General features: G+C 33.6%; 1 protein-coding gene across 1 annotated transcript in view; it reads left to right on the top strand.

The window, feature by feature from the left end:
• Positions 1-12,941, top strand: part of Snx7 (sorting nexin 7) — an 88,293-nt gene that overhangs the window by 15,497 nt on the left and 59,855 nt on the right. The window contains exons 2-4 of the mRNA XM_076861788.1: positions 5,391-5,573; positions 10,648-10,758; positions 11,089-11,253. Coding sequence (XP_076717903.1) covers positions 5,391-5,573; positions 10,648-10,758; positions 11,089-11,253 — 459 coding nt within the window. The remainder of the gene's footprint in view (positions 1-5,390; positions 5,574-10,647; positions 10,759-11,088; positions 11,254-12,941) is intronic.

Genomic DNA, 12,941 nt, shown 5'->3' with positions numbered 1-12,941 from the left:
TTACTAGAGTTGTTATTAGTCTTTAAAAATAAATGAATGATTAGAGCAAAGATAAAATATTTGAGGTGTGGTATCTCTCTTCCTTTCTACCCTTACCTCCAACTTCAGGTTTTTATTGTGCACAACTCTAGCTGCAGATATGCTATTTTAGTTTGCTAGGGCTGCTGTAACAAAGTACCAGAGACAGAGTATCTTAAACAACAGAAATTAATTGACTTGCAATTCTGGAGAATGGAAGTCCAAGATCAGGATGTTGGCAGGGTTGCTTCCTCCTATCTGTTCTAGGCCTCTCAGCTTGGCTGGTATGAAGACAGCTGTCTTCTCCCTGGTTTTCTTTGTATTCTCTTTCCTCTGAACATGTTTCTGTGTCCAAATTTCCCCTTTTTGCAAAGATACCAGATATAAAAATAACTACAGACCACTTTAATGAGACCTCATTTTAACTTAATCACATCTATAAAGACCTTATTTCCAAATAAGGTTACATTCCGAGGTACAGTTGATTATAGGACTTAAACATGAATTCTAAGGGAACACAATTTGGTCTGTAACAAATGCTTATAATAAACCAAGAGTAACAACAGGAAAACTTACACTTAATTTGTAAATCATTTTGGCAATAAATTCCAATCTCATGCTAACACTGTTCTAATCCACTCATTTCAGTAAAGTTACTGAAATGGCTTTCCTTACAATGGATGTATTGTTTTGGAATAAGGATAAAATACAATGAATTCTCACAATATACAGAGCTTTTTTTTCTCTATTTTGCACATTCAGATCTCAGCCTGAAAGCAACTCAAGGTTTTCTTGGTTTTGTGTGTGTGCATTTCACTATGGTAGCTATAGGAACAGTACTAAATGTGATTTAAAAAGCAGAAATTTGTCATACAGATAATTTCCCTTTTGTACTGATATCTTGAAGGAAAAATGAAAAGTTGTGTTTTCATTATTTAAAAGACTAAGATAATGGGCATGTATCCAAATGTTGGAGGCGGTAGAGGATAAGAGAGACAGAGAGTGATTGTGGAGGTGAGACCTCTGTTTAGAAAGAACAAATTTTGATGATCCATTTCTCCTGAAAAGCATCTTCCACAAAAGGTTAAATGCAGCTCTTTTTGGTTAATTGCTTCTTTGCTGCTTCTCACACGCTTATTTTCTTTAGTTATTCATGTCCAAATGTAAATTTTAAAAGTATTGTCTGTGTCTGTGTATTTTCTTCCCCCATCCCCCCCTTTTTTTTCAGAGTGAATATAAAACACTTTGGATAGTCAGTTTTATTGAGGTTTTAGGAATGTTTGAATGATTCATAGTAATTTAAATCCTTCTACTGAAATCTTAGATGTTGCTAAATTTCCGCCTGTAATTTTCCTCCTTTGCCAGATATCGAAACGTATTTTTGTGACACCACACATTACACTCACTGGAATCGTGAGCCTTTGAAAATTCATGCAGATCTTTCCCACTCTACAAAAGGGTGCATTTTAAGCTGAAGAAATGGAATGCTAAATTATGTAGTAGGTAAAAGAAGTGGGTTGTGGTGAGTTGGGAGGGTGAATATGAAAAATGCCAGAGCACATGGCCGCGTCAGTGAAATTGAAAGTACATGCGCCCGTCATATTGAAATATGTCTGCTTAAAAAACTCCTGTTTATATGAAATAGTTTTTAGAGAGATTTTTGTACATGCTGATTGCACATTTATTTGTAAGTTCTGAATTCTGTTAATGGTTGCTTAGTTTTCCTTTATGTTAGCATCCCATACTTGCATTGGGACAGTCTTATTTTCATTGGTTCTGATGTATTTTTGCATATTTTTTTATTTAACTGTGCAACCTTGATGAGTTAAGGAAAAATGATCAAATGTAATCTGAAGTCTTCTGCCCCATTCAACTCTTCTATCACCATGATTTCCTATCTCTGAACATATCACGGACAATGTTGACTCTAACAGATTTCACATTTTTTCTGATTATGAAATAATATATGTTTGTTTAAGAATATTTGGAGAATGCAAAAAGTCACATAGAAAAATATGAAAATCAACAGCAGTCCCAGCATCTGGAATAACTTCTGTTAATATATATATTGCTGTATAGCTTCTAAGTTCTCCCCTTTTTTCCCCTCCCTCTTCTTTCTGCTTTCTCCCAGTCATACACCTACTAATATATATTGAAACCTGCTTGTGCATGGATTTATAACATGTTTTTGTTTAATAGCCTACTATCAGCCAAGTGAGGTGGAACATTTCTGTAATTCCAGCAATTCAGGAGACTGAGACAGAGGGATCACAAGTTCGAGGCCTGTCTCAGCAACTTAGTGAGGCCTTAAGCAACTTACTGAGACCCTGTCTCAAAATAAAAACTGAAAAGGGCTGGGGATATGGCTCAGTGGTTAGGTGCCCCTGGGTTCAATCTCCAGTTCTCCCCCAAACAACAACAACAAAAAACAGCATATAGGTAGAATTTATTGTATCCCATCATCTGAATATAAAATGATATATTTCCCAAACTCTAGTTATAAGCCATTTGTTGCCTCTCTATTTTTGTGTGTTTGATTAACCCAACTGAAATTTGTCCTCTACTCCTTGGCCCGAGTCATGCCTAGATGAACCCTCTTATTCTTAGGGCCACTATTAGTCTTGTGTCTTTAATGTCCCATATTATGTATCTTCTGTTATCCCATCAAAGGGTTTTCTAATTCACCACATTGGAGTTTGCATAGCTCAACTTTTTGTTGCAAGAGTCTTTAGAACAGCGCTCTGGATGTTACTGATGCCTCAAAAGCATTTTTATTGATTTGGTTTGATATATTCTGACTTTATCCTGTTTCTTCCACTCACAGTTCTACAAAAGTGCCTTTTCTTCAATTACCAAAATTTATTACATTTTACTACTTTAGTGCATTTGGGCTATGAGAAATTTTAGAGATCAAGTCCAACTCCTTAATATAATGTAACTTAGAAAGGCTGCATTAATGGTTCAAGATTACCTACTTAGTCAACAGCAGAGACAGGATTAGCAGCAATTTTTGGCCTCTTTACTCAGGATTGGCCAGATTAGTTGTTAAACTAGTGACTGGGTTGCAGATTTAATCTCTAGTTTTATTAGATAACTTTAGTTTTTTTTTTTATAAAAGTATGCAAAACTTTTATTTCTAACATCTATATCCTTACTTTTGGAGCAAATGTATGTAATAGGATAGAGTTTAAGAAGAAGTCATTATTGCTATTGCAGAAATAACTCAAGTGTCCTGTTGGGAGTTGGCTTTATTTTTTGCATATGAATGAGGCATTATTTGAATTTAAGATTGATTGTATAGTACATTTAAAATTTTTTCATAAAACATAACCTGTAGCCTTTCTTTACCCATTCCTGCCCTTTCCTATATTTATTTATTTTTGCCACATATTATTCTTATTTATTATTATTATTTTTTTTACACAACTAGCATTTCATGGACTTAAAATATATAGTGCCAAAACCAAACTAAACATTTTTTTCTTCATTATACATGAGTGCTCTTATTATTTTTTTTGCATTACAATTCTTAATACACCTTTATACCACAATTTATCATATCTCTGATTGTATATAAGATATGTTAGCACCAAATTCCTATATTTAAATAAAACAGTTGAAGGCAAATAAACAGAAGACCAGTGTGACCAATTGGGACTGTGGTAAAGGAGGCATCCAACAATGTTGGGGTTGAAAATGAGGCTAACTTTGCATGTGTGGTTATAGCTGAGGGGCAACTGGAGTGTGTGTGTGTGTGTGTGTGTGTGTGTGTGTGTGTGTGTTGTGGGGGTGGTATAGAGGTACTGAGCAAATAAGTATATTCAGGATGCTGGGATTCAGGCTTACTGCTGGAGAAAAGAGTTACAAATAGGTAAGGAAGAATAAACCACGTAGTATATCAACTTAGAATTAGAGGTATCAAGTTTGAAGATGAACTCTTTGAATTTCACTTCTTTTTCTATTTATCTATAGATCCATCCATATCTAAAAGAAATGTGTGTGGGGGTATCTTATGCATTTATTACTCATATTTTTTTTGAAAGAGCGAGAGAGAGAGAGAGAGAAAGGGGGAAAGTGAGAGAGAGAGAATCATTTTTTTGTAGATGGATACAACACAATGCCTTTTTTATTTTATTTTTTATGTGGTCCTGAGAATCGAACCCGGGTCCCGCCCTTTCTAGGCGAGCGCTCTATCGCTGAGCCACAATCCCAGCCCCCATATTTTATTTTATATAAAAAAAAAAAAATCAGAGTCTTGGAACAAAGCAGCCCAAATGGGTTAAAATAGTAGGGTTTCACACTTTCCTGCCAATATCCATGGGGCCAAGTAAAGAAAGCAGGTCGGATGTCTTTCATCTGGTATGCAGGACTTTCACTTCATATCTGTATTTTCATGGGCCTCTTCCCTTATACTGATACCCTGGAATTAGAACCTTCCATAAAGGAGTTCTGCAAAATAGGGTTAGGAAGTGACCTGATTACATGGGGCAGGAGAGGAAATCTGAAGTTCTTGTTTGTTTGATTTGATTTTAGGCCAATGCTTCTCATTTTAACTTTACCACCATCACAGTGTCCATGAACTTCCAACGGCCCCAGTCCCTGAGCCCTTCTGGAATTCTGCTTCGTCAATATGTTTGCATCGTTGTAGTTTACCTTTGTTTCCTAGGTCACTTTTCAGTTTTGTACTGGGATTTCAGTGCCCACCGACTGATCAGGTTCCCACTGACTGATCAGGTTCCCAATTTCTAAAAAGAGGTTGATATATCTTGCTTGCTATAGTTTTTTCTTTTAATCCTTTTCTTGGCCTTTTTGGGCTTTTATGAAATATACTTGAGGATGGGTAATTTACATATAACAGGAGTTTATTTCTTATTGTTCTAGAGGCTGAAAAGTTCAAGAGCAAGGTACCACCGACAGGTTTGGTGTCTGGTGAGGGCTACTCTCTGGTTTCAAGATGGAGCCTTGTTGCTGTGTCCTCACATGGTGGAAAGCAGAAGGGCAAAAAATGGCTAGTTTCTGCCCATTTATGAAGTCTTCATGGTTGTGATTTGATCACCTTGGGAAGACCCTACCTTTTAATACCATTGCATTGATCATTAAATTTCTACTTGAATTTTGGAGGAAACACAAGCATTTAAACCTTAGGGATCCTTAAGGGTGTGTGCCTTTTATTTGTTCTTATCATTTGGTTTGGGTGGGAGTTTATAGGGTGCAGAAATAAAAATAAGTGTTTAACATACCATGTGCAATCAGATCTTCAATAGTCTTTTTGTTCTTAACATATTTGGGTAATATTGGCTATATCTAAGAAATAGAGAGTTTCAACTATTTTTTTTCTTTTGATATTCATTTTTGTATGTTCTGTTCCTTAGGATGCTTCATTGATGGACATGAACTCCTTCAGCCCGATGATGCCAACATCCCCTCTATCGATGATAAACCAAATCAAGTTTGAAGATGAGACAGATTTAAAGGATCTCTTCATTACAGTTGATGCACCTGAAAGCCATGTTACTACAATTGAAACTTTTATTACTTACAGGATTATAACTAAGGTAAACATTGAATGAACATTTTCTTGCACATCACTGCTCTCTTTGAATATTTTGGAAGTGCTTCTTGGTCATTATATCTCTTAATATGCAGAATATTGTTCAAATTGACTTTAACTTTTCAATCATTTTGGGTAAGATGTTGTATCTTATCTGCCATTTACTTGTTCTGTTTGAAGTTTAAAATTTGAATTGACTTAATAACTAGTAATGAATTTAGTTATAACTATTAGAATAAAAGCATTTAGATTTTTACTGTAAAAAAGTAAATAAATGCCTTTGGAAAAGAAAAACCAAAGGTTTCTAATGAAAATAGTAAATGGTTAAAAACATGACATAATATTTTGTATTTACAGTTCTTCTAAAGATTATAAAATGTAATACTGTTGTTTTTCAGGAGAAGATGGCCACTTTATGTGTGATTTACCATTACTTCTTTAATAATGCAAAGGCAGAAGTAGATTCAAAACCCAAGACTCCTTTATGCTCTGCAAAAAGACAGTTTACCTCAACCAAATAGTATAATCTGAATTTTATTAAGTACTTTATTTAGAGCAGTCTTTGATAATTCTATTTATAAGTCAAATATCTTGTTTATAAAGCCTGACCCTGGAGTTGTGTGGTTCATAAATATAAAAGATTCATCTCTTTTTTTTAGCTGAAAATGTTCTGAACTGCATTCCTAATGATCCTGTCTCCTAATACAAACTTGAGTCTGTAAGCTTCTCAAGGGTGTTGACTACATGTAAAGTTGTTAGTAAATGCAAACACAATTTTCAGGTCATAGTAAGTAAGCAATTAAATTTTTTGGTGAATGAGTGAATAAGTTTACAATATCTTAGTTAATATCAAGAGGTGATAGAACAAGATATGCTGGAATTAAATCTTGATTTCTCCCCTTCCTTATTATGTGTCTTGGACAATTCAGGTAACCTCTATTTATTAGTATCCTCATTTGTTAATAGGGTCATAGTTCTAATTATTTCATGGGGTCTTTATGAAAATCAAATATGTTAATATAAGAATACTGCCAGGAGTAGAGGCAGGGTTCTCTGGTTACTACTCTTATAAGCTTTGGTTGTCATCATCCTTCCAAGCAGAGAATTTGTGAAACAATTGTTTTCCTATCATTCACATCTCTTGGAAAGATGCTCTTCATAAACTGTCTAGTGGATTTCATTATGATCATAGGCATACAATGAGTTATTCATATTTGTATCACACTTTAAATGGACTGCTTTTGTAGCAGCACTAATAATAATAGTATTAAAATATATAAACCAGCTGATAGGAATTGTGACTACTTGTGTCAAACAACACTCAAACCACTTTCTAAATGTTAACTTATTTAAATTTGTAAGAGTTCTAGGTCTTAGATATTATGATTTACCTTCATTTCATTCATAAGGGCACCAAAACTCAGTAATTTGCCAAAGATTATACATCATAGTAATTAGCTGAGCTGGATTTAAACTCAGTTTACTTTCATAATATACATTTTTTTCTATTACATTTTTGTGTATCTGTATATGGATATGACAACTTTTCATTGTAACTATTACAAACTAAATTTCTTTACTTTTACCAACATCTTAATATAAAACATACTTTATAGATACAAATTATAAGTGTCTAATGGATATGTTATGTTATCAAATAATCTCTTCTTTGTTTTTTACTTATCTTTATTTTTTATTTAATAATTTATTCCATAAAGTTTATTGAGAGCCAATTGTGTCCCAAGTTACTGTGTTTGTAGATTAAGACTACATCAGGGGCTGGAGTTGTGGCTCAGTGGTAGAGTGCTCCCCTAACACGTGTGAGGCACTGGGTTCGATCCTCAGCACCACATAAGAAATGAAATAAAAAAGATATTGTATCTACCTACAACTAAAAAATAAATATTTTTTTAAAAAACAGACTACATCAACGATCAGGACAGACCTGGCAGAAAGAGCCTCTGTCTTCCATGGATCTTTCAATCAGGAAGATGGATGGGGGCAAGGGTGTGATATTAAATCATTAGATACTTATTTAATTATAGTTGTGTTATGAAGGAAAAATACAAGATATGTGTATTGAGTACCCCCATCTAATAAGCATTAGAGATAGCTTCCCTGAGGAAGTTTTAGTTTTATAAGTACTTACATTCATAGACTCTAAGGTAAAAAGGATAATTGCACATGTAAATATGCACATATGTGCACGGATAATCTCCTGCTTAGGAATGATTATGAACTTACCGTTCACAATGAGCACCAGGTTTAATCCTTGGCATTAGTTCTTTTTTCTTTTTCTTTTTCTTTTTTTTCTTTTTTTCATCTTTCATACATTTGATTCAAGTGAGTTATGCACTTCCATTTTTACCCCAAATACAAATGCAGAATCACATCAGTTACACATTCACAATGTTTACATAATGCCATATTAGTGACTGTTGTATTCTGCTGCCTTTCCTATCCCCTACTATCCCCCCTCCCCTCCCCTCCCATCTTCCCTCTCTACCTCATCTGTTGTTGTTCAGTTCTCTCCCTTCGCCCCCCCTTTCCCCTCACAACCTCATATATGTGATTTCGTATAACCATGAGGGTTTCCTTCCGTTTCCATGCAATTTCCCTTCTCTCTCCCTTTCCCTCCCATCACTCATCTCAGTTTAATGTTAATCTTTTCCTCATGCTCTTTCCCCCTGCTCAGTTCTTAGTTGCTCTCCTTAAATCAAAGAAGACATTTGGCATTTGTTTTTTAAGGATTGGCTAGCTTCACTTAGCATAATCTGTTCTAATGCCATCCATTTCCCTGCAAATTCCATGATTTTGTCATTTTTTAGTGCTGCATAATACTCCATTGTGTATAGATGCCACATTTTTATGGGAAATTACCTCTTCTTCTCTCATATAGCATATTTGAGGTGATTGCTCTCTAGGAATACTTTCTCTTTTGGAAAATCTAGAGATTGCTTTCCCTTAGAACTTGTAGAAGGAAGGACTAAGAGAATCAACAATTGACTTTCTCCCACATCCTTATCATGAAGAAAAACCTAGAAAAGTCTACAGTATACAGAGAGGTTAACTTATATTATTGATGGGTTGCATTGATTGTTAGGATCATTTAATCTCAAAAACAGTTTTCTAAATTTTCAGAGCTTAGAATAACTGTTGACACTTGACCAAAGGTCAGTGTTAGTTGAATGGATGCAATTTGGGTATCAGCTACGTGAGAATATTGTTACTAAATTTCATATTTCTGAGCTAAAAACTCACTCAGGAATAACGGGTCAGCCATAAAAAATTAGCCATGAGTTAAGAGTTTAACAGTGTGTACCAATTTAACAATATTGATATGACTGTTTGTCTTGTCATAGTCCCTTCTGGAGTGGAATTATGTTTTAAATTAGTAAGAAAAATCATACTCTTCTTGATACTTCTCTTTTCTTCCTCTGTTATTGTATTTTGTTAGAGAATTCAAGTCAATGACAAAGTGATGAAGACAGAATCAACCAATTATTTAACTTGATTTTTGCATCTTCTGCTTGTTGGAATTTATACCAAATTGTTTTATGTTGAGTAAAGAGTTGGAAACTCTTAAGCACAACTTAATCTTATTTTGACTGCCCATTTTTAGAGTGCTTTTATTGTTATTTATGGTAATTTAATGAGCCTGTATGCATACACCTGGCACAGAAAGGTGCTCATCCTCATTAAGTGTTTCTTAATGAGTGACTCTGGACTATGTTTGTGTGCGTATGTATGTATGTATGTTTGCATGTATGTGTATTTGCATATGTATGCACACATACCAACTAGTATGTATACACTGTTAAAGTGTGTTTCTACTAGATTTAGTTTTCCTATTTTTACCATTTTTATATTTTCCACCGTTTTGCAAAATAGTTAAGATTTTTTAGGGTTTCTTGAACATTTAATTTCTTAGACTTCTGCATCTCATTTACCCCCTCTTTTTTAAAAAGGGAGTATTTTACCAAGATATAGTGTACGATATTCTAAACATTCATTTTAAAAGAATAATCTTGGGAAAGCATAGCTTTCACGGAGTTTATTTTATGACAATTAAGATTGCATCTTATTAAACTGCTATATCTGCAATTGGATCATCTGAATGGGTGACTAATATTTCTAGTGAGAGTGTAATATATGTGAAATATGTTATTTCATGTTTACTCCTCCAGAAAATTTCAACCTAAATATTACTGCATTTAATTTTTAACATGTAAAATTTAGTTAAATAAGGTATCAGTGGAAGTGACTGTTTTCTTATGAAAAGTGAGTATGCCTTTGGAAGCCACAGTTTTTGTTTTGGCCTGGGATTTAGGCAATGGGTGTGAGGTTAAAACTGGACTCGTGTTCCTCTTGTCATATGTGTTGGCATAGATTTTTGGTTTACTGGGAACAGATCTTTTAATATATTTTCTTAATTTTCATGAGTTCAGACATGTAATTCAAAATAAAACTCCTTGAGAAATGACAGAAAGATTTTCTTTTCATTGCAAATACCCATTAATTATATTTTCTTAAAACAGTGGTAAAAATCACTCTGTAAAATGTTAGAATTTTTATATACTAAAAGCAAATTTTAGCAAAGCAATTCATTTGAACAAATTCCAAGAAAACATTTTTCTCAGTTATATTCAGGTTATTTTCCAAATTACAAAAATAGGACTTTCCTCAAATTCTGAATTATAATCATCTTGAAAAAAGAAATATATTTGAAACCTAAATTCACAACACACTTTCTTCTTAAGCGAGAAAGTCATGCCAAAGATAATAGTAGTTAAAATCTTGTGGAAGGCAGATGGTTGTTGTAAGACAGATTTTTCAGTTTGGACTTTAAATTTAAGCATGATGTTTGCTTTCTTTTTGGAAATACCGGAAAGTTTGCTTTATTTCATCTGCTACATGAATAGATGACTTAAAAAAAATTCAGGCTGACAAACACTGAATAATTAGGATTTGTTAATTTTTCTTAGAGACCCATTTATTTCAGAATGTCTGAAATCACATTAGGCAAATGTCTCCTGGCTTCTCTTGCATGTGCTATTATTTTCTCCTACTTTGTTCAGACGTCTCGTGGGGAATTTGACTCCAGTGAATTTGAAGTTAGGAGACGTTATCAAGATTTCCTTTGGTTGAAGGGAAAACTTGAAGAAGTACACCCCACTCTGATTATTCCAGTAAGTTTGCAAGTTTTTTCATGCTACTATTTTTTTCTTGAGTCTTTTAGAATGCTTAGAACCTAACACCAGATCTTTACATTCATTGCAATTTATTTATCTTAGAAACATTTATTTCTAAAGTTTTGAATCTGAGTATAGATTTTAAAAAAACTATTATTTTGCTTGTTTTGGTTTTAGCATTGGAATTTTTAAAAATTATTTTTATAAGAATCAGATATTGAACTAATATTTCAAAAAAGAAAAAAATATATATACAGAATTCCTTATAAACCTTTTGCCACAAATTCTGATTGCTTTTGTTTCTGCTTTTCCTTTTTTTGGTCTCAGCCATTGCCAGAAAAGTTCATAGTGAAAGGAATGGTGGACCGCTTTAACGATGACTTCATTGAGACCCGCAGGAAAGCATTACATAAATTTTTGAATAGAATTGCTGATCATCCAACTTTAACATTTAATGAAGACTTCAAGATTTTTCTCACTGCACAAGCTTGGGTAAAAATTTTGATTTCTATTCATATATAAGCATTTGGTATTTGAATGCTTCCTCTTGTTTACCTTTATATATTCAGCACTAGTATCCTTGAATTGAGATGGAGTTTCTTAAAATCACTTGAGGGATATACTTGAATGAAGTATAACCCTGTGTCTAATCTACATGTGAACATTGCAGAGATCTTGTATCTTCCTTACATGAACCTACAGTTATTTCATTTGGTTGTTGGCCTTATTTTCAAATGTCAATGTGTTCATTGTACATATAGTTAATACTGAATATATAGGAATGTATTTTTTGACACTATTTTGAGCAATAATGGGTTAGGACTTTTCAAGTTAGGATAAAATTATTATTAAATTCATAGATAAACACTCTCTTTTATTTCAAATACTACTTGGGAGGGTAACCTAATTTTTAATACAGAAATCCCTATGTGTATTTTATTTGTTTTTATTTTCTATGAAGCTCTCAGCAAGAAACATAATAGGACAATAGGAAAAATAATTAAACAATTATTATTCAATGTTTAGTTTTCTATCTCTCAGTTGCTGCCAAAGTGCTAGAAGCTAAAAAGTGGTTCATCTCTATCTTGAAAGTTCTGCTCTCGGGAAGCCCATTGCAACTTAGGTGTAATAAATGTGTGGCCTGACTGCAAGCTGTGGAAGCCCTTAGAAATATCCTCTATAGGCCACAGTTGGAATAACAGCCTTCCAGTTGTAATTTGGGCTGTCTCTAATGACTTACTGTATCAAATGGTGCTGTAGCACCTCTGGATGAATGTATCACCGGGTCAATGATGACACCTGTAATTATTTGTACACAAAATCATACTGACTTGAAAACAAACAAGTTTATATATATGTGTAGTTTTCTGTAAGACTTTAAGAAAACCTGGACAAAGATGGATAATGTTATTCATTATTTTGGTACATAATAGATAGTTTTTAATGTGTGAATTATGTAGTCAGTATTATTATTTATGGATTTATTTCGTCTGTGTTACTCTTCATGTATTTTGATCTTTAGAAATCTGTGTTTCAACAAATGCTACAGCCATCATAAGAATCCTTGTCCTCTTTTTTGTTGTTCTTTTCAAATATGCCATATTTCTGAAGGAATGCATTTAAGTGTACTATAATAGCTTTATAGCATTTCTTCTGTATTGCAAGTTTGTTGCTGTCCCTGCTAGTTTAACTCTGAAATAGATATTTACATATCTTATTGAAAATCTTTCTGTACAGAGAACCAGCCAGTGGACGTAGTATCACAACTTACCCATTTCAGTTGGATGAAGAGCTATTTTAGGTAGTATCTGTTTACAAACTGTTCTGGGGACTTTACAGAGGCAAAGTAGGTTGGTGAGCTTAACAGTGATGCCTCTGTGGTCCAATCCCCAGTCTTCGAATCCTTGCTGTACCACTTCATTTCTCTGAAATGTTGGGTAACTTAATGACACTTTCTATGTTTCTGTTGTCTTCTGTAAAAAGACAAAAATAGAACCTGCTTTGTAGGTGTATTGTGAGTATGTGTATACAAATATGAGTATAGTGCCTAGAACATATTAAGTTCAATAAATGTTAGCTCTTATTATACCAAAAGAATTAAGCAATTTTTCTAATTTTTTTCCAGAGAGTAATGTAGGTCCCGAGAAATCTTCTCTCAATTATTTTTCTATTAAGTATGT

Source organism: Callospermophilus lateralis, chromosome 7, assembly GCF_048772815.1.
Source record: "Callospermophilus lateralis isolate mCalLat2 chromosome 7, mCalLat2.hap1, whole genome shotgun sequence".
In the NCBI taxonomy this organism is placed as follows: Eukaryota; Metazoa; Chordata; class Mammalia; order Rodentia; family Sciuridae; genus Callospermophilus; species Callospermophilus lateralis.
The sequence above is the reverse complement of the archived record's forward strand: the minus strand, read 5'-3'. Positions and strand labels throughout refer to the sequence as shown.